Source organism: Oncorhynchus gorbuscha, linkage group LG05 (assembly GCF_021184085.1).
Source record: "Oncorhynchus gorbuscha isolate QuinsamMale2020 ecotype Even-year linkage group LG05, OgorEven_v1.0, whole genome shotgun sequence".
In the NCBI taxonomy this organism is placed as follows: domain Eukaryota; kingdom Metazoa; phylum Chordata; class Actinopteri; order Salmoniformes; family Salmonidae; genus Oncorhynchus; species Oncorhynchus gorbuscha.
In genome coordinates, this window is record NC_060177.1 from 63,491,032 (window position 1) to 63,514,665 (window position 23,634).

At 41.3% G+C, this 23,634-nt stretch overlaps 2 protein-coding genes across 3 annotated transcripts; both read left to right on the forward strand.

Moving 5' to 3' along the window:
• The first annotated feature begins 674 nt into the window (after window positions 1-674).
• Window positions 675-3,730, forward strand: chmp7 (charged multivesicular body protein 7). Of its 2 annotated transcripts, none has more exons than XM_046348639.1 (11): window positions 675-804; window positions 970-1,255; window positions 1,368-1,539; window positions 1,634-1,819; window positions 1,973-2,106; window positions 2,201-2,249; window positions 2,341-2,460; window positions 2,604-2,702; window positions 2,803-2,860; window positions 2,975-3,211; window positions 3,301-3,730. In XM_046348639.1, the coding sequence occupies exons 2-11, from the start codon at window positions 972-974 to the stop codon at window positions 3,354-3,356; spliced, it is 1,395 nt and encodes a 464-aa protein (XP_046204595.1). In that variant the 5' UTR covers window positions 675-804; window positions 970-971; the 3' UTR covers window positions 3,357-3,730. The 2 variants fall into 2 exon arrangements, with proteins under 2 accessions (XP_046204595.1, XP_046204594.1); XM_046348638.1 differs by having other exon boundaries at window positions 676-800.
• A 6,755-nt stretch (window positions 3,731-10,485) lies between these two features.
• On the forward strand, window positions 10,486-17,587 carry LOC124034915 (ectonucleoside triphosphate diphosphohydrolase 4-like). Its single transcript, XM_046348312.1, has 12 exons — window positions 10,486-10,526; window positions 10,647-10,832; window positions 10,978-11,183; window positions 11,623-11,773; window positions 11,883-11,986; window positions 12,377-12,436; window positions 12,595-12,725; window positions 14,427-14,593; window positions 14,711-15,035; window positions 15,183-15,268; window positions 15,373-15,534; window positions 15,671-17,587. The coding sequence occupies exons 1-12, from the start codon at window positions 10,486-10,488 to the stop codon at window positions 15,903-15,905; spliced, it is 1,854 nt and encodes a 617-aa protein (XP_046204268.1). The 3' UTR covers window positions 15,906-17,587.
• The last annotated feature ends 6,047 nt before the right edge of the window (window positions 17,588-23,634 follow it).

Consider the following 23,634-nt stretch of genomic DNA (forward strand, 5'->3'; position numbering starts at 1 on the left):
ATGAGACAAAGGAATGTGTTGCATTGGGGAAAGTAGTGGTATGTGTCAATTGCAGGGGTGCCCATGGGCCTGGGGTTCAGAAATGTCAGGTGCGAGAGAGGCAGGTTGAGGTTTCCAGGGTCAGAGTAGAGCAGAAGTTGTCATATGCTGAGGCAGTGAAGAAAGTAGAGGAAGATGGGTCAAGGGGGAGGGATCCTGAGAGAAGTGGTGTGAGTAGTAGATCTGTACCAGTACAGAGGGATAAACCAACAAGTGATATATGCTTCAGTAAGATTGCATTTTTAGCAATTTATGCAATGGTTATCAACTGTACTACAGGGATGGAACATAAGTCACAGAAAATTGAGGTTGTGGTGGCAGCTGCAGTGGGGTATTTTGGTGTACGAGACTTGACGTCAGAAGAGTTACAGGGTGTGTTGAGTGGTGATGTCTCATCCTTTCAGGCTGTTGGCCTGAGGTAGGACTAGGTAGATTGAAATAGTGGAGTAGGGTGGTGGGTTTTTAGTGAGTGTAGGGTATTTGTAGATTTTATGTTTTATTTTCAAGCAAAGTATAAGGGAGTTATACTCCAGTCTAGTAGGTGGCGGTAATGTAATATTTATTGGATGCCAACCGCCGTTAAACCTCATTGACGACGAAGAAGAAGAAGAAGAAGAAGAAGAAGAAGAAGAAGAAGAAGAAGAAGAAGAAGAAGAAGAAGAAGAAGAAGAAGAAGAAGAAGAAGAAGAAGAAGAAGAGGCAGCAGCAGCAGCAGAAGAAGAAGCTAACTTCAAAACAATACGTCGTGGAGCACACAGTCAGTAGGTATTGGTTAGATGGTTGCTTGCTGGTCATCTGGGTGAAATTATATTATAGAATATTTTAGTGAAACAGTTCAGTTTGATATAGCCTTGGTCACTTAATGTTTGTTATTCTGCCTGCTAGCTTAGCTAACGTTAGCATTTCACTTTCATGTATTTTGCTGTACAGAAATGGTTCCATCAAATCTTGGCGAAGAAATGTCTACGGAAGTAGCGTTACCACCTGAGTGGGAGGACGATGAACGGATGAATTTCCTGTTCTCTGACTTTAAAGAAAACCGAGATGTCAGCACAACAGATTGGGACAGTAAAATGGATTTCTGGACATCACTCATTCTTAAAATCTGCAGGAGTCGCGGAACCGTCTGTGTTAATTTGCAGGAGCTGAACAACATTTTTCAGAGAAAAGGAGTTATGCCTTTGGGTTTGGCTACTGTCATTCAGTGCATGGCCAGGTATGATATCAATGAAATTCAATCTGCTAATGTGTGAGCAAAATTTTGCCTACCTAAAAGTTCCATAGTCCCACTTTCCTTACCTGACTGTACTTGTTTGTATTTCTGGCAGGTGTGGCAAGATACAAAGGGAGTCAGAGTTTGCCACAAATGTAGACTGTGGGTGGGTGTCTTGGGGTGTTGGCCTGTTGTTGGTGAAGCCTTTAAAATGGACCTTTTCAACTCTTATTGGTAGCAGTGGGGTTACTTTGAAGGAGTTGTTTGTTGTCATCGAACTGGTAAAGGTGTGTATTATAATTTTGTTAATTTAAAACTTGTTAAGGGGCAACTAATATGTAACACTAACCTCTTACTTATGTTCTGTATGTTTTCCTCCAGGAGAAGGCAGCAGAATTGCTTGGTGTCTACCGGAGCTCCCCAGTGGCCAACCACTCTCTCCTGTCCTTCCAGGAGCTCCGTACACTGTCGTCCCATGTCTGTGTTGACGAGAGTACCTTGTGTATGGCTCTGCTACAGCTGCAGAGGGAGAAGCAGGTGACAGTATCACTGCATGGGGGTGAGAAGGTGAGGATAATAGAATCATTCATTTAAGTGAGCATATTATTACATGTACGGTAAATCATACCATTATCTAGCTTTCACACAGATTTCTTTGAGGATAATGTCACTGTCTCAGTGTAGCATTGAGCCAATGTATATATTTTTTTGTCTGTACAGATTGTGAAGTTTTCTCAGCCAGGACAGAATCATGTGTCTCCTGTCAGTGATGTAGACCTAGGCATCTACCAGCTCCAGCGCAGTGAGAGACTGCTTGAAGAGAGGGTGGAGGTATTGGGACTAGAGGCAGAGAAGTGCGTCCCTCGTGCAGTGTGACCCATCATTTAATGTTGTCAAATATGTGATGTTACAAGATTGTGTGTGATTTGTGCTGTGTTATGTCTGTAGGTACAAAGAAGAAGCTAGGGTGTTGCTGCGGGAAGGGAAGAAATCTCAGGTCGATTTACAATCCTCAGATCCTGTGTTGACTTTGTCTTTCACCAACTCAAATGCTGTCGGGGAAACCTCAATGGATTTCTCTCCCCCAGGCTCTAAGGTGTTTGAGAAGCCGAAAGAGAGTCGAGAAGAAAGCAGACCACTTATATGCCCAGCTGGAAAATGTGAAGGGAATCCTAGACAAGATAGCAAACTCACAGACTGACAAACTAGTGAGTATGCACTTGATACATTAACATTCAAAAATCTAACCAAAATAGAGCAAGCTTATGTGGGTAATTTGTGGGCAATGTCCCACATACAGGAACTAAAGGTCTTGTGACCTCTTTATATAAATCTTTCTGCATGCCTCTAGGTGATACAGGCATATCAGGCTGGAGTGTCAGCCCTGCGACTCTCTTTGAAGGATGTGACAGTAGAAGGAGCTGAGAGCCTTGTGGATCAAATCCAAGAGGTCAGACTCTTCTTCACCGGGACTGCATTTAGATGCTATTATTGAACTGTGGCATGTCCACACCAGTCTAAATTTATTTTCTCACTGTTTGATATTACAGTTGTGTGACACTCAGGATGAAGTGAACCAAATTCTGGCTGGTGGAGCACTCAACTCAAGTATGTCCTATTCCATATTATACAGCTATTTAGTTGTAGTGTTGAAACAATTTCATAATCAAATGGCCAATGTCCAGAGAGTCTGGCAAATGATCAATGATCCTATTTGCTTAGCGGATGCAGACACAGACGGACTGGAGGATGAGCTAAGATTTTTATTGGAGAACTCTAGTCTGGAGGAGCCTTCTACGCTACCTGAAGTACCGTCACACCCTCTTTCACCTGTCAGGGAATCTGGTTCCCTTTGTGATGATCTGCTGAGCGCTTTGCCCTCAGTCCCTCAAAACCACTTCAATATAACAGGTGATGAACTGGACAAAGCGCGTAGTTGCGTAACGCTTGCAGATACAGGTATGTCTCAATCATGTTCCTTTATATTTCAAATGCTACCACAAAAGAGGCTACTGAAGTAACCTTTGTCTACTCATCACTCCCTATAGGTCTTCAACAAAAATATCGTACCTCTCCAGTGAAGAGGGCTGAGCCTGCACAGTGAAAACAGTAATAAAATAAGTCAACTGCACTAACGATCCCTGACCCTCAAAATGTGTCTGGGCATGGTGATCAAAAAATAATGGCATGATATGTCTTTTGTAACATAGGTCTGTGATCACTTTTTTTTTAAAGGGGGTAGATCAGCTTTAATATTGCAGATTGTAGCTTCCATCAACGTAATTGTCAGCATCTCTTTCAATCCGCCATATATTTTTTTGTGTTTTTGAAAGCAAAAAATAAATTACTGTCCCTATAAAATAACATCAAATTGATCAGAAATATAGTGTAGACATTGTTAATGGTCTAAATGACTATTGAAGCTGGAAACGGCAGATTTCTTTTTTTAAATGGAATATCTAGAGCCCCATTATCAGCAACCATCACTCCTGTGTTCCAGTGGCACGTTGCGTTAGCTAATCAAAGTTTATCATTTTAAAAGGATAATTGATCATTAGAAAACCCTTTTGCAATTGTTAGTACAGCTGAAAAATCTGCTGTTTCCAGCAACAAGTCATTTACAACATTAACGATGTCTTCACTGTATTTCTGATCAATTTAGTTATTTTAATGGACAAAGTCATTTTCTTTCAAAAACAAGGACATTTCTAAGTGACCCCAAACTGTGTGTGATATATATATATATATATCTATATCTTCTAAAAAATATTTTCCTTTATTGCTTCTAACCCTATCACCCCTCCCCTAATTGGAATAAACTAGTGAACAACAATGCTTAGGCTTGTACTTCCAGCTTATACATTTTATGGACACAGTCTATTTTACAATAGTTATACAGTGGGGCAAAAAAGTATTTAGTTAGCCACCAATTGTGCAAGTTCTCCCACTTAAAAATGAGGCCTGTAATTTACATCATAGGTACACTTCAACTATGAAAGATAAAATGAGAAAAAAAACAGAAAATCATATTGTAGGATTTTTAATGAATTTATTTGCAAATTATGGTGAAAAATAAGTATTTGGTCAATAACAAAAGTTTATCTCAATTCTTTGTTTATATACCCTTTGTTGGCAATGACAGAGGTGAAGACTTACAGAAAACGTTTGACACTGTTGCTGGTATTTTGGCCCATTCCTCCATGCAGATCTCCTCTAGAGCAGTGATGTTTTAGGGCTGCTGCTGGGCAACACCGACTTTCAACTCCCTCCAAAGATTTCCTATGGGGTTGAGATCTGGAGACTGGCTAGGCCACTCCAGGACCTTGAAATGCTTCTTACGAAGGCACTCCTTCGATGCACGGGCGGTGTGTTTGGGATCATTGTCATGCTGAAAGACCCAGCCACGTTTCATCTTCAATGCCATTGCTGATGGAAGGAGGTTTTCACTCAAAATCTCACAATACATGGCCCCATTCATTCGTTCATTCATTCTTTCCTTTACACGGATCAGTCATCCTGGTCCCTTTGCAGAAAAACAGCCCCAAAGCATGATGTTTCCACCCCCATGCTTCACAGTAGGTATGGTGTTCTTTGGATGCAACTCAGCATTCTTTGTCCTCCAAACACGACGAGTTGAGTTTTTACCAAAAACTTATATTTTGGTTTCATCTGACCATATGACATTCTCCCAATCTTCTTCTGGATCATCCAAATGCTCTCTAGCAAACTTCAGACGGGCCTGGACATGTACTTTCTTAAGCAGGGGGACACGTCTGGCACTGCAGGATTTGAGTCCCTGGCGGCGTAGTGTGTTACTGATGGTAGGCTTTGTTACTTTGGTCCCAGCTCTCTGCAGGTCATTCACTAGGTCCCCCCGTGTGGTTCTTTGCTTTTTTGCTCACCGTTCTTGTGATCATTTTGACCCCGCGGGGTGTGATCTTGTGTGGAGTCCCAGATCGAGGGAGATTATCAGTGGTCTTGTATGTCTTCCATTTCCTAATAATTGCTCCCACAGTTGATTTCTTCAAACCAAGCTGCTTACCTATTGCAGATTCAGTCTTCCCAGCCTGGTGCAGGTCTACAATTTTGTTTCTGGTGTCCTTTGACAGATCTTTGGTCTTGGCCATAGTGGAGTTTGGAGTGTGACTGTTTGAGGTTGTGGACAGGTGTCTTTTATACTGATAACAAGTTCAAACAGGTGCCATTTAATACAGGTAACGAGTGGAGGACAGAGGAGCCTCTTAAAGAAGTAGTAACAGGTCTGTGAGAGCCAGAAATCTTGCTTGTTTGTAGGTGACCAAATACTTATTTTCCACCATAATTTCAAATAAATTCATTAAATATCCTACAATGTGATTTTTCTGGATTTTCTTTTCTCATTTTGTCTGTCATAGTTGAAGTGTACCTATGATGAAAATTACAGGCCTCTCTCATCTTTTTAAGTGGGTGAACTTGCACAATTGGTGGCTGACTAAATACTTTTTTTGCCCCACTGTATGTATGTGTATATATATATTTATTACTCATGGCTTTCCTCAACCTAACCCATCTATTTCTGATGTCCATCCGGTTTGATTTCTACTTGCCATGTCTTTCAAACTGTGCTCTTTCACAAAAGTTCTGAACCTAACGGACAAAGTATGTTTTTCATTAGTTATCTCCATTCAACCCCTCCCATCCCATCTATCTCTTAATTAACACCACCACATTGGATTTCTATTTGCCATGCATTTTTCAACTGAACTGTTTCACAAAAGTTCAGAACCTTTTAAACTCATTGTTTCTACAGATTGAAAATAAACATTTTTGCTAAAAATATATTATTGATCGATTGACTGATATTTTCAGAAGAGTTAGCCCTCGGTAAATATTGCAATTCTTTAGCCATTCCTGGACCTGTGGCCAAAAACAAGCTACATATGGACAGTAGCAAAACATATGATCTAATGACTGTCCATTTGAAGTTAAATCTGCAGAGCTGGGAAGGTTGTATCCCCCATATAAATACACTATTTGTTGCAAGAATTTAGTATAATTTAAATTGAAAAAGGACTTTTGCGTATTAGTTCATAAACCATGTGCCATGGAATCGGTAAGTAAAATATTTTCCCAACTATTTAGCAATCTATATGGCACGCAGGGTTGGGGTAACGGATTACAAAGCCCGGTAAGTAAATCCGTTACGTTACAAGCAAAATATATTGTACTCATTTTTTCAAAAGTATATGTAATCTAAATTACTTCGAGGATTACTTGTAGATTCAGAAAGCATGTTTGCGGAAAAAAAATATTTGACACTTATCTGTTTTCTCAATGACATTCAAATCAGCATTGAAAAAATGCGTACGTTTTTACGTTTTTTCCACCAGAGCGAGTCTGAACACAAGTCAAAGACCACTATGATGACACACACAATGTGTTTGATCAATTGCGGGAAAAAAGCAAGAATAGGCTTTTGTAGGCTGCAGTCCAAGCTATGTCTTCCAATAGTGCGACTGCTGTCGGCATCCAAATATTGTACAATTTGAATAAACGCTTGGAGGTAAGGATGACCGCACTGGTGTAGTTTACGGCGATGCGGATATTACTTATTATTGCTGTCTACATAGCGCATTGATGTGAATCATATTGCTGCTCTCATGTAGCTATTTGAGCTTTACGGATTGTGGATGACTGTTCACAAAGCTATGTATTTGAACCCATAATGGTTCAATTCAAGAAATTTAAACTGCCTATCAATCATTGTTTTGAAACCAGTGGCAGCCAGCGAAAAATGCTCTCTTGCAACAGTTTCATAGTCTGGATCCCAGCCTATGGATCCATCCAGCCTATGGATCCCAGCCTATTCATGTTGATAAAATAAATATATAGGCCTAATGGACACATGCTCAAACTCGCACACTTTTGATAGACTTAAAGCGCCAATCTGTACTTGCAACATCCATTATTGTATTTATACATTTTATATACATATATCCATTGATTATTGAAGAATATAAATTATAAATGTCTCATGAGCTTAATTCAACTGTCACACTCCATGAGAACCCAAAATATATGCTTGTTTGTCTCTGTAAACATTGTAAATGTAAACACACACTATAGCCTTTTAAAACATTGTTTTAACCATCATTTTGATATCATGGATTGCCAGTCCTTGCATCCATAGCTCTGTCTAGTAATCTGAGAGTGGTGACATTTCTCCAGCCCATGGCTCAGATTTTTACCAAAACAGGCGTGGTGGCATTTTGTCATTGTTTCATCTGTGGATTTGCCCTTTAACAAGATATCAAAGTGTCACCAACAAAAAGGTAAACAATAGGCCTATAGCAAATGCAGCATATAGCATTCATTTTTCACATGTAAATAGCACTTTTCATTAGTGCTCTCAGCATGCCATTCCATGAAAATAAAATAATAATAATAAAATAAATGCTGCGCTCAACTCGAATCAATGGGCCAAATCAGTCCTCCATGACAACCATCATAAACAACAGAATAGGGCAGGCTAATAAATCCTTTAGTTTTGTGGTTATGCTCAGGTAAAGCAATTTGGCTAATCTATATTTCCATATTTCAAAGTCCTATTCTTGAAGATCAAGAGGTTTAACATTTATTGGATGACTGGAATTCTGATAGTCTTTGGTTTTTAATGTAAAGTTATTGTATGTAGTAGTAAGCGATGGTTTAGAAGAAGCCTACATAACCAACCCAGAAAGTAAAATTTAACATCTATATATGGCCAGCTATGTAAACTTTTTAGCATTGATTTATCATGCAATAAATGTATTTTAATTGGTAACATACATTTTTGTCTTCTTTTAATGCCTCTTAAGGGGAAAGTAATCTAAAAGTAAATTGATGTAATCGGATTACGTTACTGAGTTTGAGGTAATGCCAAAATCCCGTTACTGATTACAATTTTGGCCTGGTAATTTGTAACTAACGGATTACATTTAGAAAGTAACCTATCCAACCCTGATGTCACGGCTGTTATTTTTGTTGGTCCTTAAATGAAACTGGTGTACTTTTTATTTATCACAATTTTCTTTAATCAATTATGGTATTTTAATGCAGGGCCGACAGACAAGTTCCTTACTTTTTCCCCCTTCCATTTTTGTGGTAATTCTGTAATTAGTTGTTGTAATTTTGGGTGGAGCTGAACATTCATTTACATTTAAGTCATTTAGCAGACGCTCTTATCCAGAGCGACTTACAAATTGGGTGGAGCTGAACATTCCTGATGTTTTTGTTAGTTGTATGTGGGACAACTCGACCAGTCCTATTGATGAAAATCTAAAAATAATAAATGATTATCAATTGGTATATTTGAGTTTAACCACAATATTTGTATTATTTGTTCTGTCTATTCTGGTGGATTACATTGAAATTGCAACCAACATTCTATGGCTTGTTTTAAAAATAGCGATATTTGGGATATGATTTCCCTTTCAAATAACGGAAAGAGAGAGGTTGTAATCTGAATAAAAGGAAAAGGGTCATTCTTGAACATAGGGTGAGCCATTCTTACACATTTACTAGAGAACCTTGTCGGATTTAAGTATAACTTTTGTATGACTGAAGCCTTTAGTGAGAGGTCTAATGCCTTAATATGTAATAATTTCTGCCCTCCGAATTCATATTAATTATATAGATAGGCCCGTTTAATTTTGTCTGGCTTGCTGTTCCAAATAAAATAGTATATTTTTTTCCTCATAATTTCAAAACTGTTCGCTAGGTGTAGGCAATACCATAAGCAAATGGGTAAACTGCATTGCGACTAAATAATTAATCAGGGTGATTTTTCCACAAATAGACAGGTATCGACCTTTCCATGGTAGCAAGATCTTTTATCTATTTTTGCTGACTTTCTATTCAAATTCATTGGAGTGAGAATTTATTTCGGGATATGAATACGGAGTATATCCACTCCACCATCAGACTATTTTATTGCTAAACTACACAGTAATGTAAAAGTTGTCTTTTTTTGTGATCCAATACGTAATATAGTGCATTTATCATAATTTGGTTGTAATCTAGATCCTCTATGAGGCTGTGGATTTAAAATAAAACATGAATCATCAGCGTACAGTGACACCTTTGTTTTAAAACCCTGGATTAAAAGGGGCTTCCTTTTTAAATGCATTTTTACAGGGGCGTCAAATGTATTCCATGGAGGGCCTAGTGTCAGCTGGTTTTGTTTATTTCCTTTCAATTAAGACCTAGACAACCAGGTGAGGGGCGTTCCAAACTAATTAGTGACCTTAGTTCAATCAATCAAGTACAAAGGAGGAGCGAAAACCCGCAGACTCTCGGCAAAATAAGTTTGACAAGTGCATTTATAGATGATAAAAAGATACTTTCAGATCCACTAATGGTTTGGGTGCTTTGATAACAATATCAGTTTATATACCAAATATGTATTAAATGTATTGCAGTCATATCCACACTGTTCAGTTTTGTTTCTAATGAACTTACAAATGTTTCTTCAATTGTGGCAATTTGGGAGTTGTACTATCACAGTTGCCTTGGACCGGTGAAAGGTATCAGAATACTCAGGAACCAATTAGCCTCTTGAGACATTGAAATTATGTCTCAAAAAAATAATTTGCTCAAACCCAAAATATGCATGGGGAAAAGCACACTTTCTTGAAGAATGACATACTGACTGAGTTGCTACTTACTTACTGCAAGCGGGCTACACCAGTGAAAAATTGACGTCACTCACATCTGCCTGACCTGCGTATTGGATAGGTAGCTATCTAGCCTAGCCACTGTGCTTTCAGCAATTCCTCCTACTAGTTAAGTTAGTATTAGTAATAATAGTCCTTAGCAAAGTAGCTAATGTTTTATGTAACGAAGTCGTTTGAAACTCAATGGTTTTAGATGCACCGTAGGTGGGTACAATTGCGTACTGTAATGTTAACGTTACTTGCCTTGGCTAATTTAGTGTTCTGTGTTCCGCTAGCTACAGATCAAACATTAGCCCGGTTACATCCTATGCAAAACACTAACGTTGATAGCTACGTGGCAAACGTGGTGCATGCGCTGGTGGCCAAATGTCACCATTTAGTATTGGTTGGTTTCAGTAATAATGACATATCTTGTAGCTCAAGTGTTGATTTTCTTTTACCGAGACCATGTGCAGGTGGGACAATGTTGGTGAGGTTCCGAAGCCAACACATCCGGTATTCAGTGGCCCATTGGATTTTTATCCAGTGAACTAGTAAGACATGCCGACTGAGTTGAAGACCAATACATGTTTTGGCAAAATGTAGCAACTCACATCTTGCTCAACCTTTTAATTACTATGCGGTGGTCGTCAGTCATGTAATATCGCTATTATATAGATTAGTCCGTGTATTTAACCATACTGAGGTTTCTCTTCTTACAGGATCAGCTTATCATGCTTCCCAGCCTCCTGGCACTTCAGCCTGTCTCCCCTGGTTCTACCCAGTGTCCCACTACCTTCATTCAGGCAGCTGCTCTTCTTTGGTCTGCTGGTGGGACTGATTTACCTGTTGCTGGTAACAGGAAAGGGCCAGGACAGCTGGAACAGAAAGGACAACAATTTCCACAGGTGAGACACTTGTACCACATTAGAAGATATACATTTGTCCCCCAGTTGTTTGTAGAGGACACATGCAGTGTATGCCTTTTATTTATCTTGATACAAAGTACATTTTTGCCTGAATTTGGCCTAAAATGTTCAACTTTTCACCAAGACAATTGGCGAGGGTCACAGATGTGGAGGCCACAGACACTAGCAATCACAACCTAAACTATGGCCTGGTGGTGGACTGCGGCAGCAGTGGCTCCAGGGTGTTTGTGTACTGTTGGCCCAGGCACAATGGTAATCACCATGACCTTCTTGACATCCGACAGATGAGAGATCAGCACAGGAAGCCAGTGGTCATGAAGATCAAACCAGGTGAGGCATACCAGGTTGCTGATGACTGGTGTGCTGCTGGGAATAGCCACATGCACACATTCTCACTGTTCTTTCATAATGTGGAAGACATTGGCTTCTAGTTGACATTGGGCTCCTAAGTGGAGCAGCGTTCTAAGGCAGTGCATCTTACTGCAAAAGGCGACACTTCAGTCCCTGTTTTGAATCCAGGCTGAATCACATTCGGACATGATTCGGAGTCCCATAGGGCAGTGCACAATTAGTCCAGCGTCATCCGGGTTTGGCCGGGTAGGCTGTCATTTGTTCTTAACTGACTTGAATTTGTTCTTAACTGACTTGCCTAGTTAAGTTCAATTTAAAAAACATGTTTTAAAAAAATAGTTAAATGAACTCATCTGTTCCATCCTAGAAAGACTGAGCCATGGTCATGACTTTCTGGTGTTCTTTAAAAAAAAAAAAGGTATCTCGGCACTAGCAAAAACACCAGAGAAGGCCAGTGATTACATCCACCCCCTGCTGAGCTTTGCTGCCCGGCAAATTCCTAAACACAAGCACCAGGAGACCCCTCTGTACATCTTGTGCACAGCTGGAATGAGGGTGCTGCCTGACAGGTACAGTTACCCACCACACCTGAGAGTATGTATCATCTTGAGATGGAAGTTGTCAAGTTTTTTTACGGCACTATGATGATGCTGAAATTGGCTTGTATACTTTTTTCAGTCAACAGGAGGCACTTCTTGAGGATCTACGGACTGACATCCCTGTCCGTTTCAACTTCCTCTTCTCTGATTCCCATGTGGAGGTCATTTCTGGCAAGCAGGAAGGTGAGCTAACCCGTTTTATAGAAGCTGGCAAGCTAAACACTGACCATTCTGATGGAGAATGTCATCATGCCCAGTGTTGAACATTTGTAACATAACAGTAGAAATTCTGGAATATGTGACCGGGCTCTACAGTGTGACCATTTTACTCTCATTATGCGGCTAAATATTTTGCTGTGTGACCTAGAATTGTAATTTAGGAGCACCAGTGCATTTAGAAAAATGTAAGAATTCTAGCTTTATTAGCTCAAATATTTTTCATTGTGCCCCTACATTTCTTTGTGTGCACCTACATTTTAACTGAGGGGTACACATGCTCCTTGTAAATTTATTTTTATTTATTTTTAAGTCAGCATAGAGCCCTGTATGAATTGTCCTTTCTTGTTTGGACAGGTGTGTATGCATGGATCGGAATCAACTTTGTCCTTGGAAAGTTTAATCATGTGGATAGTGGGAAGTATACTAACTAAAGAACTTTCCTTAAGAGACCGGCTTATATTCATGTTGAAGACTTGAATTTCCTCTTTCCCTTGTTTTACTTACCTCTGACACTCCTCTGTCTCCCTTTCCCTTCTTCAATGGGACCTTCTGCTCTTCTATCCTTCCTATAGAGAGGGATGCAGTAGTAGAGGTGCAGGTACCAGGAGGTGACCAGCAGGAGGCGCTGGTGAGGACACGGACCGCCGGTGTTCTGGACATGGGTGGCGTTTCTACACAGATAGCATACAAAGTGCCCAAAACTGTAAGCTTCGCTTCTCCACAACAGGTTATTATAAACAACAATTTCACTTTTTTGTGGTATCTTTTTGGGGTTTTGTCACTCACCTATTTTCTCTTCAGCCCCACCACTCATTCCCTGGTTAAACCTGTAAACATCATGTTTGTCCTCTGGAGATGAAGTCCTCTCCATTCGGAGTGGACTATTGGAGGTCTGCTGTAAAAATAAGCCTGCTGCATGGCTTCATAACAGGATTTGTGCTTTAGAATTAGAATACGAGCCACAATGTGTTACTTCGAAACTTGAATGAAGATCAAAGATGATGCATGAGAGCCATCATGCAAAACATCCATGACCGGTTTATGTCTATGGTTTTTAATTTACTCGGACAATTTGCATGCTTACCTTCTCTTTTTCATTGTTTTTGCTCTCCACTGAACGTAATTCACCTGGAGCTTTTGCATGTGGAACTGTCTTGGTCCAAGTTTCTTTAAGTAAATGGTTTTTGAAGTGCATTCTGAGTGTTCAGACCCCTTAAATTTTCCCACATTTTATGTTAGTCTTATTCTAAAATTGATTAAATTATTTTTTCCCTCATCAATCTACACACAATACCCCATAATGGCAAAACAAAAACAGGTTTAGACATTTTAGCAAATGTATGAAATAAACTGAAATATCACATTTACCTAAGTAATTCAGACACTTTACTCAGTACTTTGTTGAAGCACCTTTGGCAGTGATTACAGCCTTGAGTCTTCTTGGGTATGACTCTACAAGCTTGGCACACCTGTATTTGGGGAGTTTCTCCAATTCTTCTCTGCAGATTCTCTCAAGCTCAGTCAGGTTGGATGGGGAGCGTTGCTGCACAGCTATTTTCAGGTTTCTCCAGAGATGTTCGACTGGCTTCAAGTCCTGGCTCTGGCTGGGCGATTGAAGGACAGTCAGAGACTTGTCCTGAATCCACTCCTGCATTGTCTTGGCTGTGTGCTTAGGATTGTTGTCCTGTTGGAGGTGAACCTCCATCCCATTCTGAGGTCCCGAGTGATCTGGGACAGGTTTTTATCCAGGATCTCTTTGTACTTTACTCTGTACATCTTTCACTTGATCCTGAATAATCTCCCAGTCCCTGCCGCTGAAAAATATCCCCAAGCATGATGCTGCCACCACCTTTCTTCACCGTAGGGGATCGTGCCAGGTTTCCTCCAGACATGACGCTTGGCATTCAGGCCAAAGAGTTCAATCTTGGTTTCATCAGACCAGAGAATCTTGTTTCTCATGGTCTGAGAGTCCTTTAGGTGCCTTTTGGCAAACTCCAAGCAGGCTGTCATGTGCCTTTAACTGAGGAGTGGCTTCCGTCTGGTCACTCTACCATAAAGGCCTGATTGGTGGAGTGCTGCAGAGATGGTTGTCCTTCTGGAGGTTTCTCCCATCTCCACAGAGGAACTCTAGAACTCTGTCAGAGTAACCATCGGTTCTTGGTCATGTTTTTGCTTTGTCATTTATGGGGAATTGTGTGTAGATTGAGGGCAACATTTTACTTAATCCATTTTAGAATAAAAGGCTGTAACGTAACAAAATGTGGAAAAGTCAAGGGGTCTGAATATTTTTTCGATTGCACTGTATATATGTAGCATTAATCAATGTTTGATATTAGTGTAGACTTAGTCTTAGATAATAGAGAACCATTTCCTGTCTGATATTGAATGTTATTATTTTTTGTAGGAGGAAGTGGCCAAAAATTTGCTTGCAGAGTTCAACCTGGGTTGCGATGCCCACCGGACAGACCATGTCTACCGGGTGTATGTGTCCACCTTCCTGGGCTTTGGAGGAAATGCTGCTCGACAAAGATACGAGGAGAGCATTGTCATGAACACTCTCACTAAAAACAAGTAAGACCCTTCAACACTTGCTAATTATGATACTGATAAAGCGTGTACTAGTTTGACATTATTCAGTGCTGCTGTTGCTCGCCTTTATGGAGAGCTCATGTGAGTTGGTTTGTCCAGGCTCCTGGGTCAACATGTAGGTGAGACAGGAGAGTCCCCCCTCCTGGACCCATGCCTACCCTCAGACCTGCAGGATGAGGTGGGGCCAGCCACACAGAAACTCCATCTGCTTGGCACGGGGGATTTTGATCACTGTAGACAGCTGCTTCAGCCCTTCCTCAACCACACCAATGAGACTCACTCCTCCCTCAATGGCATCTACCAGCCTCCCATTGACTACCCCAACAGCCAGTTCTATGGGTTCTCTGAGTTCTACTACTGCACAGAGGATGTGTTGCGCATGGGCGGGGATTTTAACTCCTCAAAGTATGCCAGTGCTGCCAAGGTGTGCCCTTACCACAGCAAAGCAGCATCTCTTCGGTGTAAATGGCAGTCCTCTAACTGCATGTAAAATGCATGTATTTCACCAAAGATTAGGCTAATTGCAGTTAGTGTGGCTGTGTTTACCAATTACTTTGCGCTTCATCTACAGAGTTACTGCGCCACCCAGTGGAGAACTCTGAAAGTGCGATTTGACTCAGACTTGTATGGCTCTCACGCTGATGTTCACAGGCTCAAGTAAGTCCCACCACTGGCTCTGGCTATTTTAGTAAGACTTGAGTCCATTAATGATAAAGGGTTGTCAAGGAGATTTCATGTTAACATTTATGCATTGTGTGCAGGTACCAGTGTTTTAAATCAGCCTGGATGTATGAGGTATTTCACGCAGGCTTCTCCTTCCCTATGGACTACAAAAACCTGAGGACTGCCCTTTTAGTCTATGATAAAGAGGTACAATGGACTCTTGGAGCCATCCTTTACAGAACCCGTTTTTTGCCTTTGAGGTAAGAGATCTCTTGCTCTGTCACACTTTATTATGCTTGTACGTTGTGATAGCCAATATATTTTAGCTGATTAGGTTATGGAGACGTTGAAAAATAGTTAATGTTCTTCACTCACACTTTTACCTTCCTCTCCAAGGGATATTCAGCAGGAGAGTCTGAAAGGAGTCCACTCCCACTGGCGTCACAGCTTCTCCTTTGTCAACAACCACTACTTGTTCTTGGCCTGCTTCCTGGTTGTCCTCCTATCCATCCTGCTCTACTTGCTGCGCCTCCGACGTATCCACAGCTGTACCACGCAACGCTGCACCCCCTCTACTGTTAAGTGGCTAGAGGAGGGTCTCAGATCCCACCCACTCCCTATCACCCTTTAGACTTCACATCTGTCACTCCAAAATCAGCCTTTTCTTCCCCAGCTGGAATCCATTTGCCTGCACCTGTATGTTAAGGTCTTCATTTCTTAGCTGGAAATGACAAAGACTAGAACTTTAGTTGGATTTTCAATGAGTCCAATGAACAGATGTCAGACAGCATTGGGATGAACTGGTGTGGGAGTTATTGCATGTTGAGTTTGCACCATCCATGAAATTCTTTGTTAATGTCTTTTTTTTAATGTTATCAAAATATCAGCCTTTCTTATGTTTCTGGAAATGTGAACGAGGTACAAAAAGCGTAACTATCCTTGCCTGAAGTTTGAGGTCCCATCCGTACATGGTCCAGTTAGGCTGGCTTGTTCAAGCTTCCTGTAAGGTTCAAATGGCAGCTGCCTCACAACTTACCCTAATTAGTCATTCCTAAAACGGCATATTGTGAAAGAATGCCCCTAAACTGCTGTTTTTTCCAATGAAGGAGCACATCATTGAATGAATGTGACAAGACAATAGTAGGTATATGAGGACGATGATGAAACAGTTGCTGTTTTACAGTACATATTTATAGATTCACTGTTCTTGAGTAGAGTTTCACTTATCTGTCACATTATCCTGATGCAATTTAATTTCAGTGTCTCTGTTTGCATTTTGGGTGCATGATCAGTGAATGTTTACTGGTTGTGGGGAGGAATGTTGTGTGCACCTCTGTTCACCCTCAAAGTTTACTGCTCTGCTTGGCACCTGTCATACTTTGATTTACAGCTTATTTTTTAGTTAGACTGCTGCGCCACAGAAGAAAACTAAGGTTATGCATCTCAGTGCAAGAGGCGTCACAATAGTACCTGGTTCAAATTCAGGCTGTATCAAATCCAGCTGTCATTGGGAGTCCCATAGGGCGGCACACAATTGGCCCAGCGATGTCCGGGTTTGGCCTGAGTAGGCCATCATGGTAAATAAGAATTTGTTCTTAACTGACTTGCCTAGTTAAATAAAAATAAGCAGTTAACTACTTACAGCTCTTCAGAAAACACTGTTCTAAGTTTGTTTTGATCTATTGTAGTAGGCTTTTGTTACACTAGGTCCTTTTTTTCCTCACTTCCCCCCCAACCCTATTCCCGAACAGGTAGTGTTTATCAAAGCTGCAATGGTGCAATATTTATTCATGTATTATCACTGGAGAGATGCTCCAGTCCACATCAGATGAATTCACATCGAGGGCTCAGCTACAGTAGAGTAAAACTTCGCTGTCTCCTCAGTTCAACGAAGTGACAGGGTGAAGATAATTTAATTTGGGAATCCCTTCATATACTGTCAAACTCACTGGGCTTTGTTTTTAGAAGCTGTTATTTCACTGCTGTAAAGGGGATAGTTTATCAAAGCACATAACACATTTCACCCCATGCTTCCCGAAGCATCTCCCACAAGTTGGATCGGCTTGATGAGCACTTCTTACGTGCCATACTGTCAAGCTGCTCCCACAACGGCTCAATAGGGTTGAGATCCGATGACTGCTGGCCACTCCATTATAGACAGAATGCCAGCTGATTGCTTCTTCCCTAAATGGTTCTTGCATAGTTTGGAACTGTGCTTTGGGTCATTGTCCTGTTGTAGGAGGAAATTGGCTCCGATTAAGCGCCGTCCACAGGGTATGGCATCGTGTTGCAAAATGGAGTGATAGCCTTCCTTCTTCAATATCCCTTTTACTCTGTACAAATCTCCCACTTTACCACCACAAAAGCACCCCCGGACCATCACATTGCCTCCACCATGATTGACAGATGGCGTCAAGCACTCCCCCAGCATCTATTTATTTTTTCTGCGTCTCACGAATGTTCTTTGTGATCCGAACACCTCAAACACGTTTTTTCCCCAATCTTCCTCTGTCCAGTGCCTGTGTCCTTTTGACCATTTTAATATTTTCTTTGCAACTCTGCTTAGAAGGCCAACATCCCGGAGTTGCCTCTTCATTGTTGATGTTGAGATTGGTGTTTTGTGGGTACTATTTAATGAAGCTGCCAGTTGAGGACTTGTGAGGCATCTGCTTCTCAAACTACACACTAATGTACTTGTCTCCTTGCTCAGTTGTACACCGGGGCCACTCACTCCTATTCTGGTTACAGCCAGCTTGTGCCGTTCTGTGAAGAGAGTAGTAAACAGCGTTGTAAGATCTTCTGTTTTTTGGAAATTTCTCACATGGAATAGCCTTCATTTCTCAGAACAATAATAGACTGAGGAGTTTCAGAAGAAATGGCTTTGTTTCTGGCCATTTCGAGCCTGTAATCGAACCCACAAATGCCGATGCTCCAGATACTCAACTAGTCTAAAGGCCAGTTTTATTGCTTCTTTAATGAGAACAACAGTTTTCAGCTGTGCTAACATAATTGCAAAGGGATTTTCTAATGATCAGTTAGCTAATCCAAGTTTAGAATTTTAAAAGGCTAACACAATGTGCCACTGGAATACAGGAGTGATGGTTGCTGATAATGGGCCTCTAAGCCTATGTAGATATTCCATAGAAAATATCTACATAGCCGCTTTCAGCTACAATTGTCAATGTTGTAAATGACTGTACACTGTATTTCTGATTAATTTGATGTTTATTTTAATGGACAAAAAAATAGAAATGTCCTTGTTTTTGAAAGAAAAGCTAAGTGATCCAAAAGTTTGGACACAACTATTCATTCCAGGGTTTCTTTGTTTTACTATTTTCTACATTGTATGAAATAACACGTGGAATCATGTAACCAAAAAAGTAATGAACAAATTCTTCAAAAAGCCACCCTTTGCCTTGATGACAGCTTTGCACACTGCATTCTCTCAACCAGCTTCAACTGGAATGCTTTTCCAACAGTCTTGAAGGAGTTCCCACATGCTGAGCACTTGTTGGCTGCTTTTCCTTCACTCTGCTGTCCAACTTATCCCAAACCATCTCAATTGGGTTGAGGTTGGGTGATTGTGGAGGCCAGGTCATCTGATGCAATACTCCATCACTCTCTGTCTTGGTCAAATAGACCTTACACAGCCTGGAGGTGTGTTGGGTCATTGTCCAGTTGAAAAACAAATGATAATCCCACTAAGCGCAAACCAGATATGGTGTATCGCTGCAGAATGCTGTGGTAGCCATGTTGCTGAAGTGTGCTTTGAATTCTAAATAAATCACTGACATTGTGACCAGCAAAGAACCATCACACCTCCTCCATGCTTCACGGTGGGAACCACACATGCAGAGATCATCCATTTACCTACTGTGCATCTCATAAAGACACAGCGGTTGGAACCAGATATCTAAAATTTGGACAGATTTCCACCAGTCTAATGTCAATTGCTCGTGTTTCTTGGCCAAAGCAAGTCTCTTCTTCTTATTGGTGTCCTTCAGTAGTGATTTCTTGCATCAATTCAACCATGAAGGCCTGATTCTCGCAGTCTCCTCTGAGCAGTTGATATTGAGATGTCTGTTACTTGAATTCTGTGAAGCATTTATTTAGGCTGCAATTATTGAGGCTGGTACCTAATGAATGTATCCTCTGCAGCAGAGGTAACTCTAGGTCTTCCTTTCCTATGGCAGTCCTCCTGAAAGCCAGTTTCATCGTAGCACTTGATGGTTTTTGCGACTGCACTTGAAGAAACTTTCAAAGTTCTTGAAATGTTGTGTATTGACTGACCTTCATGTCTTTAAGTAATGACGGACTGGATTTTCTCTTTGCTTATTTGAGCTGTTCTTGCCATAATATGGACTCGGTCTTTTACCAAATATGTCTATTTTCTGTATACCACCCCTACCTTGTCACAACACAACTGATTGGCTCAAATGCATGAAGAAGGAAAGAAATTCACACACCTGTTAATTTAATTAGTTAAATGCATTCTAGGTGACTACCTCATGAAGCTGGTAGAGAATACCAAGAGTGTGCAAAGCTGTCATCAAGGCAAGGGGTGGCTACTTTGAATAATCTCAAATATACCATTTATTTTGATTAGTTTAACACCTTTTTGGTTACTACATGATTCCATGTGTGTTATTTCATAGTTGTGTTATTTTAAATGGAGAAAATAGTAAAAATAAAGAACCTTTGAGTAGGTGTGTCAACTTTTGACTGGTTGTGTGTGTGTGTGTGTGTGTGTGTGTGTGTGTGTGTGTGTGTGTGTGTGTGTGTGTGTGTATTATACTGCTCAGACAAATAAAGGGAACACTAAAATAACACATCCTAGATCTGAATGAATGAAATATTCTTATTAAATACTTTTTTCTTTACATAGTTGAATGTGCTGACAACAAAATCACAAAACAATTATCAATCCATCGAGGTCTGGATTTGGAGTGACACTCAAAATTAAAGTGGAAAACCACACTACAGGCTGATCCAACTTTGATGTAATGTCCTTAAAACAAGTCAAAATGAGCCTCAGTAGTGTGTGTGGCTTCCACATGCCTGTATGACCTCCCTACAACGCCTGGGCATGCTCCTGATGAGGTGGCGGATGGTCTCCTGAGGGATCTCCTCCCAGACCTGAACTAAAGCATCCGCCAACTCCTGGACAGTCTGTGGTGCAACGTGGCGTTGGTGGATGGAGCGAGACATGATGTCCCAGATGTGCTCAATTGGATTCAGTTCTGGGGAACGGGCGGGCCAGTCCATAGCATCAATGCCTTCCTCTTGCAGGAACTGCTGACACACTCCAGCCACATGAGGTCTAGCATTGTCTTGCATTAGGAGGGACCCAGGGCCAACCGCACCAGCATATGGTCTCACAAGGGGTCTGAGGATCTCATCTTGGTAACTAATGGCAGTCAGGCTACCTCTGGCGAGCACATGGAGGGCTGTGCGGCCCCCAAAAGAAATGCCACCCCACACCATGACTGACCCACCGCCAAACCGGTTATGCTGGAGGATGTTGCAAGCAGCAGAACGTTCTCCACGGCGTCTCCAGACTCTGTCACGTCTGTCACGTGTGCTCAGTGTGAACCTGCTTTCATCTGTGAAGAGCACAGGGCGCCAGTGGCGAATTTGCCAATCTTGGTGTTCTCTGGCAAATGCCAAACGTCCTGCACGGTGTTGGGCTGTAAGCACAACCCCCACCTGTGGACGTTGGGCCCTCATACCACCCTCATGGAGTCTGTTTCTGACCGTTTGAGCAGACACATGCACATTTGTGGCCTGCTGGAGGTCATTTTGCAGGGCTCTGGCAGTGCTCCTCCTGCTCCTCCTTCCACAAAGGCGGAGGTAGCGGTCCTGCTGCTGGGTTGTTGCCCTCCTACGGCCTCCTCCACATCTCCTGATGTACTGGCCCGTCTCCTGGTAGTGCCTCCATGCTCTGGACACTACGCTGACAGACACAGCAAACCTTCTTGCCACTCGCATTGATGTGCCATCCTGGATGAGCTGCACTACCTGAGCCACTTGTGTGGGTTGTAGACTCCGTCTCATGCTACCACTAGAGTGAAAGCACCGCCAACATTCAAAAGTGACCAAAACATCAGCCAGGAAGCATAGGAACTGAGAAGTGGTCTGTGGTTACCACCTGCAGAACCACTCCTTTATTGGGGGTGTCTTGCTAATTGCCTATAATTTCCACCTGTTGTCTATTCCATTTGCACAACAGCATGTGAAATTTATTGTCAATCAGAGTTGCTTCCTAAGTGGACAGTTTGATTTCACAGAAGTGTGATTGACTTGGAGTTACATTGTGTTGTTTAAGTGTTCCCTTTATTTTTTTGAGCAGTGTATATATATGGGTGTACAGAGATCAATGTACGGTTTGCGTGGGAAACTAATGTTATCAACAATCCATTTGTTGAATAATAAAAATATACAATCAAATGCAATCTGTTGATGATTCTCTTCTATTGTCATGTGGAGTATATTGTGTGCCCCCAGAGTCCCACTAGGTGACACAAGGATTTGAGTAAACAAATATACAGTCATAGTTAGGGTTTACAAGTCCCCAGTAGCATGGGAAGAGCAGGAGTGTAGCACAAGGATATCAGTCAAGACTACTAAACTGCAGACAGCTACTAATGACCCCCTCACCCAAGCACAAGTTGCCCATTAGAGGCCATGTTGTTGTAGCCGGCCGGTCTGAATCTCTGGGTGGCCTAATTTGAGACTGCACTGTGGGGGTTTGTTTTTGCTCCTCTCCCCTGTGTTACATTTCAGGTCTGCCCCAGCTGGTGATGGATGAGTCTGAAGAGAAGTTAGGTTAAACCAGGTTGGCCATTTAGGATGGGTAAAGTAAACACTGGATTGAACAGATTATATGCAATACATTTGACAGATTTGACCATTGAATTGTCCTTGTATCTCTTTGGTCACTTGACCTTTGTTATCGTCTTGTGATTTCAATCAAGTGTGTAGTTGCTGGGCTGGAATAGATATCTGCTCACCCAGTAGATAGATCAGGGATGAGTGGATCAGGGTTGAGTTTTTTTGTTTGCCTGAAATTTTACTTTAGTAATAATAGACTACTTGTTACTACTCAATTATCTATTAAAGCAATAAGGCACAAGGGGTTGTAGTATATGGCCAGTATACCACGGCTAAGGGCTGTTCTTAATCACAACACAATGCAGAGTGCCTGAATACAGCCCTTAGCCTTGGTATATTGACCATATACCACAAACCCCCAAGGTGCCTTATTTCTATTATAAACTGGTTACCAACGTAATTGGAGCATTAAAAATAAAAGTTTTGTCATACCTGTGGTATACAGTCTGATATACCACGACTGCCAATCAGCATTCAGGACTCGAACCACCCATATTATAATGTTGTTTAGACTAAAATGTCTACTCTTTACTTACGAGTTAGGGTATTTGTACATTTTGAAGTTAGTGAAGTGTTGATTCTTTGAAGGTAAGTGTTTAATTGTTATTCAAAATGAAGTAGTGTCAATGTTGTATTCTTAAATGAACATTTCCTTTTTGTCTAGTTGTAAGATCTCCAATCTGTTTTATTTTATTGTCACTCTCTCTCAGTATATCAGATATGTGAATCTATGTTGCAGCTTATATGGCATTCATGGCCAATGCTGCCATAGGAAAACAATACGATTATGTTACTGGCCTTATGGGCATCTGTCATCTGAAGCAGAAAATAGCTAAACTCACATTGTTTACAATGCTATATCTTCTTAATTTAAAATGATAACAGTAGACAATGTATTTGAGGTAAACCATATACCAGATTGTGTACATGCCTTTTAAGTGGTGACATAAAACATTTAGTGCAAATCCAACCCTTGTAATTTAAGTACAGTACGAAAATAATGAGATGACAATTAGGCTACAGGAGATGAGCATTCCAGGTTACATTTTATGAGGTAAATTTTATTTTAGTTCAGTCATTTTAGCAATGATTACAGTTGTAGGTACACCCGCCACACTGATCCTCAACACCGGGGCCCCTCAGGGGTGCATGCTCACTCCCCTACTGTAGTCCCTGTTCACTCATGACTGCACGGCCAGGCACGACTCCAACACCATCATTAAATTTGCTGATGACACAACAGTGGTAGGCCTGATCACCAACAACGATGAGACAGCCTATCGGGATGAGGTCAGAGACCTGACCGTGTGGTGCAAGGCAAACAACCTCTCCATCAACATGATCAAGACAAAGGAGATGATTGTGGACTACAGGAAAAGGAGGACCGAGCACGCCCCCCTCATCGACGGGGCTGTAGTGGAGCAGGTTGAGAGCTTCAAGTTCCTTGGCGTTCACATCACCAACAAACT